This window comes from Drosophila yakuba, chromosome 3R (assembly GCF_016746365.2).
Source record: "Drosophila yakuba strain Tai18E2 chromosome 3R, Prin_Dyak_Tai18E2_2.1, whole genome shotgun sequence".
Classification (NCBI taxonomy): domain Eukaryota; kingdom Metazoa; phylum Arthropoda; class Insecta; order Diptera; family Drosophilidae; genus Drosophila; species Drosophila yakuba.
Genome location: NC_052530.2, coordinates 14,139,428 through 14,156,896, shown reverse-complemented (window position 1 = coordinate 14,156,896; position 17,469 = coordinate 14,139,428). Strand labels below are relative to the sequence as shown.

Below are 17,469 nucleotides of genomic sequence, written 5' to 3'. Positions count from 1 at the left end.
GGGTAACGCTATTAGACAAAAGCTTAGCCTGAACTCGTTAACCACCTAACCACCTAAATTATACAATTATCTCCCGCAGATGAAAAATACTTCGTTAAAATGATAGTCATGCAATTGCTGATCGCTGCGAGTATAATTCTATGGAGCCTTTTTCTGTGGAGTCGACGAAAGTTATACCTGCTGATGCTGCAGTTGCCGGGAACAATGGGACTCCCATTGATTGGAAATTCCATAAGATACCTAATCATTGGCAAGCGTAAGTGCGATTTAGGAACTCGAATCAGAAAAAATATATCCTTATCCACAGGCAATATGAGCATTAGAACCAGGTATATGGATAGGTACGGTTCCACATATCTGTCCTGGATAGGCACAACTCCAATTTTGATAACAAGAGATCCAAAGATTGCCGAGGAAGTCTTCACGTCACCCTTATGCATTAACAGAAGCTCTCAGACAACTAATGCCATGGCACTTTCTATGGGAAACGGTTTGCTGACACTACAAGGTACATTTGTCTATACTTATAGCAGTCTATATTTATATAAAATTTCACTAATGTCATTCCCTCAGGATCCAAGTGGTTGGCGCGTCGCAAGCAGATGAATCCCGCATTTAAACATAGTATCTTGGTCAGCTTTCTTCCCATTTTCAATGCCGAAACGGATTTACTAGTTAGCTTCTTTGGCTCCAATGTTAGTAAGGGTGAAGTAGATGTCCTTCCAGACCTTATACGATGGTCATTTAAAATAGCTACTCGTAAGTAAACAAACCATTATCATTTTGAGGTGAACTTAAATTTGACTGTCTGCAGAAACCACTTTGGGAACAGATGTTACAAAAGATGCTAGTTTCAAAGACGACACAATATTGAAGAGCTATCAGTCGTAAGACTACCAAATATATTGTCCTTTCTCCATATATAGACGGCTATTTTTTAGGATTTTGAGGCATACCATCATAAATATTTTCTTGCCCTTTGTGCAAAATAAAATAGTCTCCAAACTATTCGGACTTGAAAGAATGCGAGCAAGAGACGTTTCTGAAATAAATAAAATGATAAACAACGTGAGTTGAGATTGTCAATTGAAGATTTAAATTTTTACAACTTTCCTATTCAGGTTCTGGACAAAAAGATGAATTCAAGCCCTGCAAATAATTGCGAGTCTGAACTAAGGACTGTTTTACACTGGGCGCTAGAACTTTTTCGTAATGACGAAATATCCCTAATGGAGTTACGTGCCGAATGCAGCAGTATGGTTCTCGCCGCATTCGAGACAAGCGCCCACACGGTTTATCATGCACTCGTTTTGCTGGCCATGTTCCCCGAGCATCAGGAAATGGTGTTCAATGAGATTCAGGAGCACTTCCCTTTGGCCAAACACTTCGAGGTTACACACACCGATCTTCAACAATTGGTTTACTTAGACCGCGTGTTGAATGAAACACTGCGATTGATGCCATCCGTTCCGATCTCCGCGAGGGAAACACTGCAGGATTTCCCGCTCTCAAATGGAGTTGTCATCCCCAAAGGAATGCTTATCGTCGTAGACATATTTAACACACATCGCAACAGCGATTATTGGGGCTCAGAAGCAGCGCAGTTCAACCCCGAAAACTTTCTACCGAAAAAAATCCAAGACAGGCATCCATATGCCTTTGTTCCTTTTTCAAAGGGAAAGAGAAATTGCATTGGTTGGTTGCCTTGTGAAGTATAAGTTTAATTTCTTAAAACATTTTTTCTATTTGTTTCAGGCTGGCAATATGGACTGATGTCTTCGAAGCTCGCTTTGGTCAAGATACTGAGAAACTACCAACTAAAAACTAGCTTTCCCTATGAGAATCTGGAATTCGTCGATCATATGGTCATGAAGATGAATCAGTCACCCCAATTAGCATTTCAACGACGAACTTCTTAATTTTAAAATTTATAACATATTGATTATAAGAAGTTTTTTATATCTATTAAAAATTTAACGGTATCATTGTTTTGAATATCTTAATATAATGATATAATAATGGTAATATACTGACACTATTTTTAACGGCAAAGCTTTAAAGAAATTTTCCATTTAATAATGATCATGTATACATATAATGAGAAATGGTAGCTTTTTTTATTTTCATAAAATGTGCAAAAAGGTCAAAATGTTCTAGGGCAATTAAATGCTATGCATGGTTTCCCTATATAAAGCTCGTACGAACTCACAAAGTTTCATTCCCGACAGTTGAACAAAATCGCAGATTGAGATGCTTACACTGCAATTTTTAGAGGCACTTGCAATAATTTTATGGATGTATTTCCTATGGAGACGAAGAAGATTTTACATTATGATGCTACAGTTGCCTGGACCAATGGGACTACCCTTTGTCGGACTTGCATTTGACTACATTCGCCTTAAACGTATGTTATTCCTGAATTAATCAAGTGAAACTTTTTCAAATGTTTACACACAGGAAAGATTCGCCTGCGTACCATTTTATTTAAAATGTATGGAAAGACGGTATTGACTTGGATTGGCATAACACCAGTCCTGGTCACCTGTGAACCGAAGATTCTTGAGGATATTTTTATGTCTCCCCATTGCAACAACAGGAGTTCTGTTGTGGACAAGGCCATTTCATCATGCTTAGGACTGGGGCTTTTAACTCTGAAGGGTAAGTAACTAACTAACTAATTCGAATAATTTGTTGTTTCATAAATGGCAATCGATTGATAATATAGATAATCATTGGAATGAACGGCGAAAACTTTTGTCCCCATCGTTTAAGAATAATGCCGTTCTACGTTTTGTGCCAGTTTTGAACATTGAATCGAATTACTTGGTGACCTTACTGGGTGAATTTGTAGATCGGGGAGAGTTGAACTTACTTCCAGAACTTAATAAATGGTCATTCAAAATAGCCGCTCGTAAGTAAATAGTCTATAGTCTAATATATTCTCATTCATTAGCTTTATAATTGCAGAAATCACTATGGGCGATGAAGTGAGAAATCAAGCCAACTACAAGAACGGAAATCTGTTGGAAAGCTACAAGGCGTATGATTATTTCTATCTGATAACATTGATTCAAGCCAATTTCATATAATATTTATATATATGATTATATAGACTCAACAACCTAATACCCATTGGAGTTGTGATGCCTTGGCTCAGGAACAAGTATCTTGGAAAGCTATTTAGCTATGAAAAACGACGTATAGAGGCCACAACGCAGTCAAATGCCTTTATCAGAGACGTACTTATAACTAAGAAGTCTGAGATTTCCTTCTAAAAAATATACTTACAGATAATTGACAAAAGGCTGAGTGGCAGCACAAAAACTAGCTCAGAACCGGCATTAATTGACCGCATTCTCCATCTTGTCAGAATCGGAGATCTTTCTTATGACGACGTAATGGGAGAATTCTCTAATATCATATTTGCCGCATCCGATACGTTATCTATCACAGTCAACAATGTGCTTATCCTGTTAGCAATGTTTCCCGACTACCAGGATAAAGTATTTGAGGAGCTAACGGAAGTGTTTCCTTCAGGAGGAGCATTTGAAGTTAGTCAGGCGAGTCTTGAGAAATTAGTGCAATTGGATCAAGTTCTGCATGAGACAATGCGTTTGATACCGGCCGTTCCGCTCTTGATAAGACAAACTTCCCAGGACATTCAACTATCAAACGGATATAAAATTCCAGAAGGCGTAACCATAATGATAGACATATTTCACACCCATCGTAATACGGATACCTGGGGACCTCAGGCTAATGCATTTAATCCCGATAACTTTCTGCCTGAAAATAAGCGAGCAAGGCAACCTTATGCATATTTACCTTTTTCAAAGGGGAAGAAAACATGCCTAGGTGGGTACTTCTTTATTATTTCTTATAAATATTAATATATTATTTATTCGCAGGTTGGAAGCTTTCGCTTATATCCGCAAAGCTAGCTCTAGCTAAAATATTACGAAATTATGTGCTGAGTACAACCTTTTTGTATAAGGACCTTCAGTTTATAGACAATACCACAATGAAGCTGGGTGTGCAACCATCACTAGCAGTAAACCGTAGAGTATAATGAAACATTGAACAATATTACCATATTATTTAATGTATGAAATAAAAACATCAAAGTAACCTTAATTTAACTAACTTTCCTTACTGTCATAAGTTCACCCAGGCAGTTTTAATGGAAAACACATTCGAAATGAACACCGCATAGACCTCAATACCCTTCCAAATTCAAAGTGACCCAAAATGTTGGCTCTGGCCAGGAATTCGTGGTGTGGCCAATTGCTGAGTCGCCTGGCAAACATCGAAGCCCTCTGCCCATACTCAAAGTCATCCGCCGGCGGAAAGCAGGCCGAGAAGAAGGGCAAGTACAGGATCGTGATGGTGCGGCATGGGGAGTCCGAGTGGAACCAGAAGAACCTATTCTGCGGATGGTTCGATGCCAAGCTATCGGAGAAGGGGCAGCAGGAGGCCTGTGCCGCCGGCAAAGCCCTCAAAGATGCCAAAATTGAGTTCGATGTGGCCCACACTTCGGTGCTGACCAGAGCCCAGGATACACTCAGGGCTGCCCTGAAGTCCAGCGAGCACAAGAAAATCCCAGTGTGCATCTCGTGGCGGCTCAACGAGCGCCACTACGGCGGACTGACGGGTCTGAACAAGGCCGAGACCGCCAAGAAGTTCGGCGAGGAGAAAGTAAAGATCTGGCGCCGCAGCTTTGACACCCCACCGCCGCCCATGGAGAAGGATCACGAGTACTACGCCTGCATCGCAGAGGATCCGCGCTACAAGGACCAACTGAAGCCGGAGGAGTTCCCCAAATCCGAGTCCCTCAAGCTCACCATCGAGCGCACATTGCCCTACTGGAACGAGGTCATAGTGCCCCAAATCAAGGATGGAATGCGTGTCCTGATTGCCGCCCACGGCAACAGCCTGCGAGGCGTGGTCAAGCACTTGGAATGCATCTCTGACAAGGACATCATGAGCCTCAATCTGCCCACGGGCATTCCCTTCGTCTACGAACTGGACGAGAGTATCAAGCCCTTGGCCACCTTGAAGTTCCTCGGCGACCCGGAGACGGTCAAGAAGGCAATGGAGTCGGTGGCTAACCAGGGCAAAGCCAAGTGATCCGAGATTTCGGAATGTCCAGCAACCTCCGAAGAAGGTCAGAGCAATCAGCTCAATGCACTTGTATGCCAAACAAAAACGGCGAATCGAAAGTGCTCACTGTGGCCAGGCGAATGTCAAGCAGCAAATAAATTTATTTGATTTTAATTGACAATGAAGAGTCAACAACGATGGGCTGGCCATTGGTCTCTTGGTCTCTTGGTCTCTGGAACTCTGGCGACGGCTCTGGGTCCCAGGGTCTGGATCTAGATCTGGGTCTGGGTCTGGGTCTCGGTCTGAGCCAAAGTCCAGCCATATTTATATGTGTTTCCATTGCGCTCGTTTAAGAAATCAGGGAATCGAGTGTGTCGCGTCAATTTTAATTGCTGCGGGATGAGTTCGAGCAGCCTCTGGCATTCCAAATGGGTCGAATTTTAATTTGTTTAAATGAAATACTCATTTAGGGCTTATTGACAAACAAATTGAATTGATTGATCTAAATGAATTTATATGCTGAGCCTGGTGCCCAGCCAAAGAGACTCAGATTCCCTCAGAATGCGATGCGTTGGGATGGGTGGCTGGAGTTTTGGTTTTGGTTTAGGCTTAGGTTTACTCTTATGCGCATTTGACCCGCTGCCAGCCGTCTATATGGGAGTTCATTTGGGGCCAGATTTTCCGTGTTAGGCTCGCAGAGCGTGGCGAGCTTTGATCCACTAAATTGAGAGCGTGAAACGAGCTAGGAGACGGGCACTCTGCTGGCAAACTGGGGTCCTCTGCAGGAGCATCCTTCTTTTGCGGCTCTCTGAACTGGAATAGCTTGCTGACTAGTGTGGCGCGAAGAGGCGTGAGCTCCACATTATTTGAACCTAATTACACAGCCGCAGTCGAGCCCAGACCGAAGTTAAAGCTAAAGTCAAAGTCGGCGCCCCGTCAAATCGTTTCCACTTTATATATACATACATGTAAAAATATATATATGTGTGGTATACCAATTGCAGCATTGAAACGGCGGGAACATAAAAATGTTTGCACTTCGTATTTGTCGCGCATAAAATCTAATATCGAATTACAAGGCCCGGTCTTTGGTGAGGAGTCCAGAGTTCGCAAAACAGTGTGCGTGTCAGCGAAACTTTGTGGCAGGCTCCATCGAGCAACCGCTCCGGCTCCACATTCCCACATCCCCACGTCTCCACATCCTCATGCTCGCATCCACATCCCGCTGCCATAAAGAAACTGAATTGAGTTAAATGCGCGATAAATTGCTTTTTGCATTTATCATGGTCGCCCTGGCAGGCGGCAGCCCAAGTATTCGCTGGAGTCGGGCCAAGCCTAGACCACGAAGATGTCGAGGCGACTCTGTGGACTCCACCCAGACACCAAGACACCCGGACTCCCGGACTGCCGCACTCCTCCGCCCTCCCTCTGGCTGTGGCGAATATTGAACAAGATTTTTAATTAGTCGCCAAAGCGTAGAAAGTGGGGGCATGTGACCAAGAATGCAAGACTTCGAGGAATTCACTCAAGTTCGGGCAGAGGCTCGATTTATTTATGCGCTACAGTTGGGTATTTATTGAGCCAAGTCTTGGTTGATCACCTGGCTGATGTAGGGCAGAAAACTGGACACCCGTGTGTAGACATCGGGTCTGCCCTGGGCACAGGTGGATGATCCGTACGAGACAATTCCCACTAGGTGCGGCTGCAGACCAGGCTTAATCAGGGGTCCCCCAGAGTCGCCCTAAAATTGGGAAATCATGATTGATTTCGCTTAGCATGGTACTACTATTTATTAACTCACCACACAAGCTCCTTGACCCTGGACGGCCAGGGCGCAGATCTCGTTCCGAGTCACCCGAAATCCCTTCTGGTTGCAATCCTCGTTTGAGATGGTGCGATAGTTCAGGGCCTGCAGCTGATCCGGCAGAGTCGCCGAGGAAGTCGATGAAGTGGTGGATCCCCAGCCGGTGAGGCGGACGGGAACCTTCTCGCCAATGCGATCCGAGCCACCGATGTGGATGGTACTGACATCAGATCGCTGCAAGCGAAACGGCGGAGTTACCTTGACCAGGGCGATGTCGTTGATGATCCGAGGATTCATCGAATACTGGGGATGGACGTGCTTGGTCACGACCCGGTGACGTAGTCCACCGGCCTTCCAGTTCAGCGTCCCAACGACCACGCTTACGTCCTCGACCTTCATCTTCTCCATACAGTGGGCCGCCGTAAGGACGTGCTGACCGCTCACAATGGATCCTCCACAGAAGTGCTGCCAGCGTCCACGTCGCTGCATTTGCAGGGACACCTGGAAGGGCACCGTCTCGTTCACCCGCTGCCCACCATTTATCCTATTGGGAGATTCGGTGGTCGGGGTCTCCACATCAGCTAGTCCTTGCCGAAGGATGAACAACATGCAGAAAAGCTGAAGTACTAGCATTTTAAAAAATACGATCTCTCGTCTAAAGTATTGCGAGTGAATTGCATTCCACTGCAACCCATCCATTTTATACATCTCCATGCAGAACGGCCTTATCAATTATTTGGCAATGCAAACATTTAAATTCTGGTGATCTTGAAATGCAATGTGGGCTGAATCGGGGCGACCTTTCCCAAATATCTGCTACAAAAAACTCTTATGTGCTTATATACACTGAACCAAAATTCTCTACCTAGTAATTAAGGTTCCAGAAAGATTTTAAATATTATTGAACAAACATTATTATGTAAAAAACTTAAATAATTGTAATAATAATAAATAAAGATAAATAAAGGTAAGCTCAAAGTAATTTATAGCATTTTCAAAAATTCTGGGCCAAACAGTAGTCCATCGGGATCTCCTGCTGCTCCGCTCCGAGCTGCCCAGTTGTCGCCTTGCGTGCCTGGTTATCATAAGCTGGCCGGGATGCGATCCTCCGATGCCATCATAAAACTGGGCTTGACAGAAGCGCCTACCTGTTGTCATCAATTAGGTAACACGCTCACGCGACCGATAAATATTAAGGCAGCTCTAGCCACATACCGTATCAGTATCTGTTTATCTGGGCGAATGCGAAGATACGAATTCTGGCCGCTGTTCCGTGGCATGATCTCTTATCTGATTTGCAAATAAGAATCTGTTTAATTTGCCAATGCCCCGACGCAGAGCCAATGCCAGATCGCTGCATGTGTAGGGGTCCACAGTCATAATTTATAATACGAGTGGAGTGGATGGAGTGGGTGATTCGCTGGGAGACCGAGGTGCTCCTTGTGGTGCGATACTGGGCAAATTAAGTACTAAAATAAACGACCAATTTACTGATTATGCAAAACACGCAATTAATTTTCCACTTGCAACCGAGTGCGAAAATTAATTGCCTGCGAAGCGGAAAACTCATTCGGCTAACAAGACTGATCCCGTTCGTTTATATGGGGATCAGTCATAATCATTTGCATACAAGTCGATGCAGAGGAAAGTTTTTCCAACCTGGTTTTGATTGACCCTAAAATCAACATGGCTAGTTATACTCTTTCTGATCTGCTACTGTACTTTAGCCTGATACGTACACACATAAAATGCAAGTTCTCCCACTCCGAACAGATCATAAAACCAGCGGCTCTGCTTTATGAACTCGGTCAATAAATCAAGCTGAAGACGTTGGCGGCAAAGAGACAAACAAGAACACAAATCCCGAAAACAAAAAGCCCATAAAAATTGCACCGAGAATGAAGGCCCACATCGGATGTGGCCAGTTCTTCTGGGCCACACGCACAATTCTACAGAAGTTGGCTGGCCAACTGGTCAACTGGCGAACACGGCCCAGAAGCGGGGCCATCCAGCGGGGCAGGCAATCAAACAAAATGTCATAATAATGATGGCGTCCCGTCGGAGCCGACGGGCAGGATGCTTATCTTGTTAACACCGAACCGATCCACCAGCCCTTCACAAGGAGCATATGGTCTCGGGAACACTGCTGATGACGAAATGATTAAAGTGCACTTTATTAGTGGGAATTTTGAGCATCGTCTGCGGTTTTTGCCGTCATCATTAAAGCGGGTTTCTGTGACGACTGGTTGTGCAAACTCGAATATGTTCAGCAGCTTATATTGCAAAGTGGTTGTAGCTTAAGATTTGTTTCAATTTATATCATTGCTTCCTGATACCTAATACTATATGAACACTATAAGCTACCCAATGATAGATCTTACTTTTCTGGATTTAATAAAAATGTACAACAAACGTCTTGGTGTGTATTTTTCTTGATTAAATTTGGCCCGCTAGAACAAAGCCTAATGAGTTAACACAAGGATTAACCCGTCAGCCTTGAGTCCCCTGAAGACGCACCATGCACCACGCACATGCAAATTAGAGGCGGGAATTAAGCATAAAGTCTGCAGATAAGTCATGCCGTGACAGGGTGGTCCAATTAACAATTGGAGGCAGGAGGCGACACGACAGGCGCCAGAGTCGGATTCAGATCCCCAGACACTTCCTGTGGACGGAGTCTCGCTCTCTGGCGATATAATAAAGCCATTTCGGGTTCAAATCGGTTCGCTGGCTCGCAGCTTCGTGGCGCTGCATGGCAGCGCAGGACAATTAACACAGAAGTCCAAAGATCAAGACCTCAACAGCAGCCAGGATGCAAACGGAGGAGCAGCGGGAGAAGGAGTTGCCACGAAACCGAGAGGTGTGCATAATTAATTCGCGCCTGTGCGCCACACACAGTTGAGGTTCCTCGGTCCAAGCCAGCTACAGCCGAAATGATTCATTAGCTGGATGCAATCAGCCCAGGAACTGACACATCTGACTCCGAATGTGGACCAGATAGCGCTTCCATGGCCCGCCCATGAAAGAAGCATTGGCAGCAACAATTGAGGCAGAACTCGAGGCTGCAATGGAGCCTGATTTGCATCGAACATGTGGATGGCCCGGAGCTCCTGTCTGCACTCGAAACTCAAGCTGCAACCGCCTCCGAAGTGCCAGTGGTGCCCAAGGTGTCCAAGGTGCTGATTGCCAGCGGCAGGTCTGCTTGTCTCCATGTCCGCACAATGAATTAAAAGAAATGTCCGCTGCCGTGGCAGGGGCTTGTTTAATCGGAATATTTAAATTATTCGCTGATTAAAACTCGAAGGCAGATCGGTCTGAAAGGAGTAGGTCTTGGTTAGTAGACTGCCTCTTATTCCTATGCTGATTCTCTTAGTGACTATGCCCCAGCTTTGCGTAGGTGCTATTCTTTGGAATCGACGAAGCTCACTCATCACCACAGATCTTTAGATGATGTATAGAGGGGACTTAAACTGCGATTAAGGAAGGGAAGTGTCTATATAACCTGTTCAAGTTACCCTCGAAGTGAAATAAATCTTAGTTGGCTTACACCACAGCCAGTCCCATTTGTCTCCCCTCACCAACTGTCTGTTCCTATCGCCTAGACATTGCTATCGCTGCCCAGCGACCTTGTAACCCATTACATGAGGTGGGACGACCGCCCACAGCTGCACTTGATAAAATTCAAATGAATCGAGCAGAACGAAAAGCCCCAATTAATTGGGACTCTGGCATGGCTATATAAACCTCGGATGCACTGCTAGTTTCAGGCTCAGTCTAACCATGAACGGAGTAACTTATTCTGTGCTAGTTCTTACAGCTTTGTTGGCTTTGGATGGGGTGAAAGGCAAACCCATGGGCAATGTCATCGATTGTAAGTAAAATTTATAGCTTAACCAAAGAGTACTGTATGCTTTACTCCACGATTATCCCAGTGGACAAGTATTTCGAGGAGGCGGACCTTAATTCCCAGGAGCGAGTGGTTGGCGGTTATGATGTGCCCGAGGATGAATATGTTCCCTACCAGGTGTCCATGCAATTTCTTACCCGCAGTGGAAAAATGCGGCACTTTTGTGGTGGATCCCTGATTGCCCCAAATCGCGTCCTTACCGCTGCCCACTGCGTCAATGGCCAGAATGCCAGTCGAATTAGCGTTGTGGCTGGGATTAGGGATCTCAACGACAGCTCCGGCTTCCGATCTCAGGTGCAGTCCTACGAGATGAACGAGAACTACCAGGAGCTAGTGACCAGCGACATTGCCATCCTCAAGATCGACCCGCCCTTTGAGCTGGACGAGAAGCGAGTGTCCACTATTGACGTCAGTGGATCAGACACTGTAGGTGCCGATCAGGAGGTTCTCCTAACCGGATGGGGTTCTGTCTTCCACTTTGGCACAGGTCCGTTCGCCAAATATCCCACTGTGCTCCAGAAGCTCACTTACAAGACCCTGAGCAATTCCAAGTGCAAGGAGACAATGACCCAGCTGACCGACACCGAGATCTGCGCTTTGGAGAGGTTTGGCAAGGGAGCCTGTAATGTGAGTAGTATATTTAAGTGAATACCTGAATGATGTTAGCTAATATTGAATATTATTTAATTAAGGGCGATTCTGGCGGTCCTCTGGTGATGAAGAGCGGTGAGTCCTATAAACAGGTGGGCGTCGTCTCCTATGGAACGGCATTCTGCGCCTCGAACAACCCCGATGTCTATACTAGAGTGTCCATGTTTGACGGCTGGATTAAGGAGAGAATGGCTTAATGCGATATCAGACAAAAATTGTCAAATTAATATTGGAATATCAATCTCGATTTATTCAAATATATTCTGAAAAACCTCAACCAAACTATGTAGGTATACTTTACTATTTAGTCAGTCTAAAATGGCATTATCTTTCTTCGTAAAACTGTCTTCCAAATTCGCAATTAGATATTTGCAAAGAGGTAACTGGGTTACGTTACCTGCAGAAGCTCTCATTATAATTTCAATTTCAAGATCAAATATAATGGCATAACCAAGTAGCCAAGGTGACCCAGATAGTTTGCGATACATATGCAAATTCTATTTCCAATGGGGGCTAAGCTCTTATTTAAGAAGTGTGGAGGTGCAGAGCCAGTGGCATTATCCAAACAACGATGGGTCTAAGTGAACTACTACTGATCGGAGTAATTACAGTGGGAGGAGTCTTCGGAAGACTGAATTGTGAGTTTTAACTGGAATTAATAATTTAGAATCCCCTTGTAACAGAAATATATCTCGTACAAGCTCGACAACCAAGTGGGTATACTCCTCATCGTATTGTTGGAGGCGCTGATATCCCACCAGGAGAACACGTGCCCTACCAGGTTTCCCTGCAGTACAGGACCCGCGGTGGTCAGATGCACTTCTGCGGTGGCTCCATCATCGCCGACAATCGCATCCTCACTGCTGCTCACTGTTGTCAGGGCCTCAATGCTAGTCGCATGTCAGTGGTGGCCGGAATTCGAGGTCTGAACGAGCAGGGTTCTCGCTCCCAGGTGCTATCCTACAGTATCCATCCCAAATATAAGGAACTGGTCACCAGCGATCTTGCCGTGCTGTCCATCAAGCCTCCGCTGAAATTAAACAACTCCACCATTACTGCTATAGAGTATCGATCCCAGGGCAAAGACTTCGTCGGCGGTGGAGTTCCAGTGACCCTGACGGGATGGGGCCTCCGCTTACCAGTGCCCTTTCCCTTCTTGGAAAATGTGAACTATCCCAATGTTCTTCAGCGTATGAGTTACCACACGATCTCGAACACTGAGTGCCGGAACGCGGGCATGGAGAGCGTTACGGACACGGAGATCTGCGCCAGGGGTCCTTTTAGAGGAGCCTGTTCGGTGAGTTAGATATAAATGCAATATCCATTATGAAATAAAATCTATAACCTTATTTCCAGGGCGACTCCGGCGGTCCTCTGGTGATGCAGTCGAAAAATGGATTACACCAAGTTGGCATAGTGTCCTACGGCTTGGTGGTGTGTGGTCTCTACATTTCTCCGGATGTCTACACCAGGGTGTCTACCTTCAGCAGCTGGATAGGAAATCAAATGGAATCGTAAAGGAGAAGAGGATGACAGCCCTTTGCGATCAGTTTATTCACTTGCAGATAACATCAATTTAACAACTAAGACAAAACTAATAAAGACAGCCAGCTTTTATCTACTCGGCTGCCTCTTCTGCGGGAGCTTCTTCTGCGGCTGGAGCAGCCTCCTCTGCGGGAGCGGGCTCCTCCGCGGGCGGTGGAGCCGCTACTTCTTCTGGTGGAGGTGGTGCCGGCTCTGCGGCGGCTTCAGGTGCAGCCTCTTCTGGGGGCGGTGGTGCAGCCTCCTCGGCTGCTGCTGGTGCTGCTTCATCCGCATGCGCCTCTGCTGCAGGAGCTTCTGCAGCTGGCTGGGCCTCCGCAGCCTCGTCCTGAGCGGCTGGCTCTGCTAAATTGGTGGCCGAAGTTCTGGCCGTGGCCGGAGCAGTGCCCGGCTCAGATGGCGGCACAGTTCCGGGAGCAGTTCCGGTAGCTGTTGCCGGCGGTGTTGGAACGGCAGTCATCGCAGCAGTTCCTGGACCAGTTGTCGGGGCTGTGGTGAGAGTTACGTCGTCATAGCCATCCCTTGCTGTGTCCGGGGAAGAGGTCGCCTCCAGTTCGGTGGCATCCGTGGGTTCGGCACAAGGGTCTACGATTGGCTTGGTAGCAACGCGCTGTAAATTTGGTTATATGTTTTTAAATTCTGCAATATAGAATACTTTCCTAGCATTTGTTACATACCAACATGACCTTGCGGAAGAATCTCTGAAGAACACTCGCTGCATGTTCCCTGCGCAGTTCCGCCTCATCGTCCACTTTTTCCTGATGAATTCGAGTCACAAACAGCATGACATCCTGTTAAAGGAAGAATTACTTACCGTTGCGCAGACGCAGACGCAAACTTCTTGTGGGAACTGGAGGCGAACCCAGTATCCACGCCAAGCTGACTGGATCGTGATGGCTGCCTGGTTGCGCATGGCTTCATTGATGCGCTTCAGCTCCCTGTCCCGGAAGTACTGGTATAGCAGCTCCGTTCCATCGGCTCCCCGTTCAGCGGACATGTAGGCGTCCACGAAGCGCTTGTAGGCACTCTCGATGGCCGGCCGTGACATTACCAGCTCCTCGTCGGTGAACTTGCACTTCTGCAGCAGCTCCTCCAGGATGTCCACATCCTCGAAGTTTATCGCCTGCTTGCCACGCCGCATCTCGCAGCGCCGTTTCTCGAGGAAGTTGCGGAAACAGTCCTCTATAACCTGTCCCATCAACTCGGACTTCTCCTTGGAGAGATCGCAGATACAGAGGTCCGATATTATGCTTTCCACCTGGCGAAGAGAACGGTCCAAAATGGTCTTGGCCACTAAAACAGAGATAGGTATAAGCAATTTAAATTTAGATACTTTCAGCGTGTGGAAAGTCTGCACATCTGCAGATTACTTACCCATAGCCTTTTCCCTGGTCACGATCACCGAATGCAGATAGTCGATGATGAACTGGCAGAGACACTCCTTCTTCGGCTGACATCTGAGCACCTCCCGTGTAACATCTGAAAGGAGTTCCGGCAGACCCTCCGGAACATTAATCGCCTGTTGGCGCATCTTGCCACGCTGAATCAGGTAATTCATCTTTATTTTTTGAAAGTATGATGCCAATTTTTATAATTTTGAACAGTCAACGGTTCGGCTGCGAAGAATATGATAATTCGGAAATGATTCAGTTTTGAAATGCCCTTTATCCAGGCTACTATGGTGGGAGTGAATTAACCTGGAATTGTGAAAACAATGTATATTTAGGATTTTTATATTACGTACATTAATCTTTCTAGAATTGGTCCTCAAAGAAATAATAACTTACAGCGCTCTACAATGCTTTTTACACGGACTGGTTGCAAAGTAACTCGCTAATGAAAAATTTGTAGTTTCGTTTTCTTGACATAGATGGCGCTAGCAAAGGGTGGTGCACAATTATGTTTAAAAAAAAAAACGTTGCCAAGTAAAATCCCAGCTACCGGAAAAGCATTTTTTTAAATAAACAAGAAAATAAATATAAAGTTAATAAAGGTATGAAAGTACCAATTTTTTAAAATATGATCTCCAGAAATCTCCGACCGTTTAATTTGTTACACCCACAGGATTTCCATTCGTTACATGTGTTAAACATGTTTTAATAAAGCAGTTTCACACGTGTCCCTGAGAATTCCCAAAGTCCACACTTACTTTGTAATATGTAAAGCGAAAAATTGTAAATCGTACCTGTGTTTCATATAGGTAAAAGTGCACCCTTGTACCTTTCAACGAAAGTGGGTGTGTATCGGAAATGAACACTGCCTACTTTGGCATTCAGCCGGTGTAGGAAATCAACGGGGTTCTTGGTGGATTCTTCTTTATCACAATCCATTGAACCGCTTTCCTTTTCTTTCCTTTCAACTGATCTTTAACCCAGAAACTTGGTAATTTAACAAAGTTAGCGCCAAAACAAAATACTTTGATTATGGTAGGTAGTACTACATATATAGTTAAAACACTATATACAAGCAGCAGTGGCGTGCGCAGTGGGGGTTACGGTGTTTAGACTTGTAATCCGGAACTTAAACTCCGGAAAATAAACTTTTTAAATTAAATCTTTTAATTAACAGATTCAAAAGCGTTTATAAAATATAATTATCAATTAAATCTTTTAATTAAAAGATAAAATAGAATTATCCAACTACTTAAAAGAAAGTGTAATCCATTTGTTCTATTAACAAAAATTTAAAAGAATAGTTTAAAAAATGCCCTTAATTTTGCATCCCCCTTACAATCTCCTCCCATGAATTTCTTCTCCAAAAGCTGCGTATAAAAGCTGTTTTCCGCGGTTGTATTTCGATCGGCTCGCCGGCGAATGCGGAAAAGCTTTCACTACCTCGATCGCAATCGGCACTACGGGCTTGGGATCAGTTGGCGACGGAATGCAGCAGCTGATCAGAGTGGCGCGGACGTTGGGTGAGGAACTGGGTGATTCACGGCTGCCTGGTTGATCGATTGCCGCCTTCGTCTTCGCAGGTCAACGCTCCAGCGGCTCATTGAGTGTGTGGGGGATTGGAGGTGGAAACCGGGGAATTGCTTGCCTGGCCGCCCTATCCGAGACCCACCAGATTCTCCAGAAGACTTGCCGGGAGTTCGCCAATGCGGAACTGGCTCCTAAAGCGCGCCACCATGACCGGGAGGAGCTTTATCCCGCGAAACAGGTTCGGCGATTGGGAGAACTTGGTCTAATGGCGGTGGCGGTGCGCGAGGAGTATGGTGAGTACTTATTTAAATACGAATACTTATTTTAAATAGTACAAATATTTACATAACGAAGATACAATCGGTTATGGTTTTGAAATTATATATAAATAGATCGTACTACTACCAAATGTAAACTGTATCAAAATTGAAATACTACCAACAGAAGCCATTAATCAATTATTAAACTTTTAGGCGGTTCCGGACTGGATTACCAGGCCTACGCGATTGGCATGGAGGAGGTGGCTCGCGGTGATGCCGCCGTATCCATTGTGATGGGCGTGAATAACCTGTACCTGGGTGCAGTGCAGCAGCATGGAACCGAGCAGCAGAAGCAGGATTTCCTGCTGCCTTACACCCAGGGTGACCACATCGCGTTCTACGCATTATCGGAGCCCGGGAACGGATCGGATGCAGGAGCTGCCAGCACCACGGCCAAGCTGCAAGGAGACAGCTACCAAATAAACGGCACCAAAGCGTGGATATCAAACTCCAAAGAGGCCAGCGGGGGAATCGTCTTCGCCACGGTGGACAAGAGCCTGAAACACAAGGGAATTACTGCCTTTCTCACGCCCAAGAATGTTCCAGGACTAACAATAGCCAAGAAGGAAAGCAAAATGGGCATGAGGGCCACTTCGACTTGCCAGCTAGTGCTGGAGGACGTGCAGGTGCCGCGATCCCGGGTCCTTGGAGCTCCCGGGGATGGCTTCAAAATCGCCATGCAGTCCTTGGACTGTGGAAGGATCGGTATAGCAGCCCAGGCCACTGGCATCGCACAAGCTGCGCTGGAATTGGCCGTGGACTATTCGCAGAAGAGGGTGGCCTTCGGGAAGCAGCTGGCACGGATGCAGCTCATCCAGCAGAAGCTGGCCGACATGGCCACGCGGGTGGAGACATCGAGGCTGCTTACTTGGCGTGCCGCTTGGCTGAAGGATAATGGGCTGCCCATCACAAAGGAGGCGGCGATGGCCAAGCTGAATGCCTCCGAAGCCGCCACCTACTGTGCACATCAGTGCATCCAGATACTGGGCGGTATGGGATACACCACCGATCTGCCTGCAGAGCTCTATTACCGGAATGCTCGCGTCACAGAGATATACGAGGGAACCTCCGAAATCCAAAGAATTGTGATCGCCACCGCCGTGCTCCGGGAACTGGGAAGGGAGTGAACCATTTGTGGGTTTTTCTCGATTTCTGCTGCCAAACAAATTCGAATTCTTTCACTTACCCTATTACATATGTTAATTAGCTTAAATATGCCAGACA

General features: G+C 45.9%; 8 protein-coding genes across 8 annotated transcripts; 6 read left to right on the top strand and 2 right to left on the bottom strand.

Moving 5' to 3' along the window:
- Positions 1-46: 46 nt before the first annotated feature.
- LOC6536778 (probable cytochrome P450 313a2) lies at positions 47-1,959 on the top strand. The gene is made up of 7 exons (XM_002097313.4): positions 47-256; positions 308-508; positions 574-759; positions 815-887; positions 942-1,068; positions 1,122-1,695; positions 1,756-1,959. The coding sequence occupies exons 1-7, from the start codon at positions 100-102 to the stop codon at positions 1,917-1,919; spliced, it is 1,482 nt and encodes a 493-aa protein (XP_002097349.1). The 5' UTR covers positions 47-99; the 3' UTR covers positions 1,920-1,959.
- Positions 1,960-2,140: 181 nt separating this feature from the next.
- On the top strand, positions 2,141-4,249 carry LOC6536777 (probable cytochrome P450 313a5). The gene is made up of 7 exons (XM_002097312.3): positions 2,141-2,404; positions 2,458-2,658; positions 2,726-2,911; positions 2,968-3,040; positions 3,113-3,239; positions 3,291-3,855; positions 3,909-4,249. Exons 1-7 carry the CDS (start codon positions 2,251-2,253, stop codon positions 4,067-4,069), a joined length of 1,467 nt encoding a protein of 488 aa, XP_002097348.1. The 5' UTR covers positions 2,141-2,250; the 3' UTR covers positions 4,070-4,249.
- Positions 4,146-5,274, top strand: LOC6536776 (phosphoglycerate mutase 2). Its single transcript, XM_002097311.4, has one exon. It carries the CDS (start codon positions 4,249-4,251, stop codon positions 5,125-5,127), a length of 879 nt encoding a protein of 292 aa, XP_002097347.1. The 5' UTR covers positions 4,146-4,248; the 3' UTR covers positions 5,128-5,274.
- Positions 5,275-6,592: 1,318 nt separating this feature from the next.
- LOC6536775 (chymotrypsin-1) lies at positions 6,593-7,558 on the bottom strand. Its single transcript, XM_002097310.3, has 2 exons — positions 6,902-7,558; positions 6,593-6,841 (listed from the first exon to the last, which is right to left on the bottom strand). The coding sequence occupies exons 1-2, from the start codon at positions 7,535-7,537 to the stop codon at positions 6,674-6,676; spliced, it is 804 nt and encodes a 267-aa protein (XP_002097346.1). The 5' UTR covers positions 7,538-7,558; the 3' UTR covers positions 6,593-6,673.
- Positions 7,559-10,657: 3,099 nt separating this feature from the next.
- On the top strand, positions 10,658-11,744 carry LOC6536774 (chymotrypsin-2). The gene is made up of 3 exons (XM_002097309.3): positions 10,658-10,775; positions 10,837-11,438; positions 11,504-11,744. Exons 1-3 carry the CDS (start codon positions 10,685-10,687, stop codon positions 11,657-11,659), a joined length of 849 nt encoding a protein of 282 aa, XP_002097345.1. The 5' UTR covers positions 10,658-10,684; the 3' UTR covers positions 11,660-11,744.
- Positions 11,745-11,796: 52 nt separating this feature from the next.
- Positions 11,797-13,083, top strand: LOC6536773 (chymotrypsin-1). Its single transcript, XM_002097308.3, has 3 exons — positions 11,797-12,100; positions 12,164-12,759; positions 12,819-13,083. The coding sequence occupies exons 1-3, from the start codon at positions 12,034-12,036 to the stop codon at positions 12,978-12,980; spliced, it is 825 nt and encodes a 274-aa protein (XP_002097344.1). The 5' UTR covers positions 11,797-12,033; the 3' UTR covers positions 12,981-13,083.
- On the bottom strand, positions 12,998-14,675 carry LOC6536772 (vacuolar protein-sorting protein bro1). The gene is made up of 4 exons (XM_002097307.3): positions 14,379-14,675; positions 13,819-14,297; positions 13,682-13,762; positions 12,998-13,614 (listed from the first exon to the last, which is right to left on the bottom strand). The coding sequence occupies exons 1-4, from the start codon at positions 14,560-14,562 to the stop codon at positions 13,081-13,083; spliced, it is 1,278 nt and encodes a 425-aa protein (XP_002097343.1). The 5' UTR covers positions 14,563-14,675; the 3' UTR covers positions 12,998-13,080.
- A 1,147-nt stretch (positions 14,676-15,822) lies between these two features.
- On the top strand, positions 15,823-17,458 carry LOC6536771 (short-chain specific acyl-CoA dehydrogenase, mitochondrial). The gene is made up of 3 exons (XM_002097306.4): positions 15,823-15,918; positions 15,979-16,218; positions 16,399-17,458. The coding sequence occupies exons 1-3, from the start codon at positions 15,885-15,887 to the stop codon at positions 17,370-17,372; spliced, it is 1,248 nt and encodes a 415-aa protein (XP_002097342.1). The 5' UTR covers positions 15,823-15,884; the 3' UTR covers positions 17,373-17,458.
- Positions 17,459-17,469: the final 11 nt, after the last annotated feature.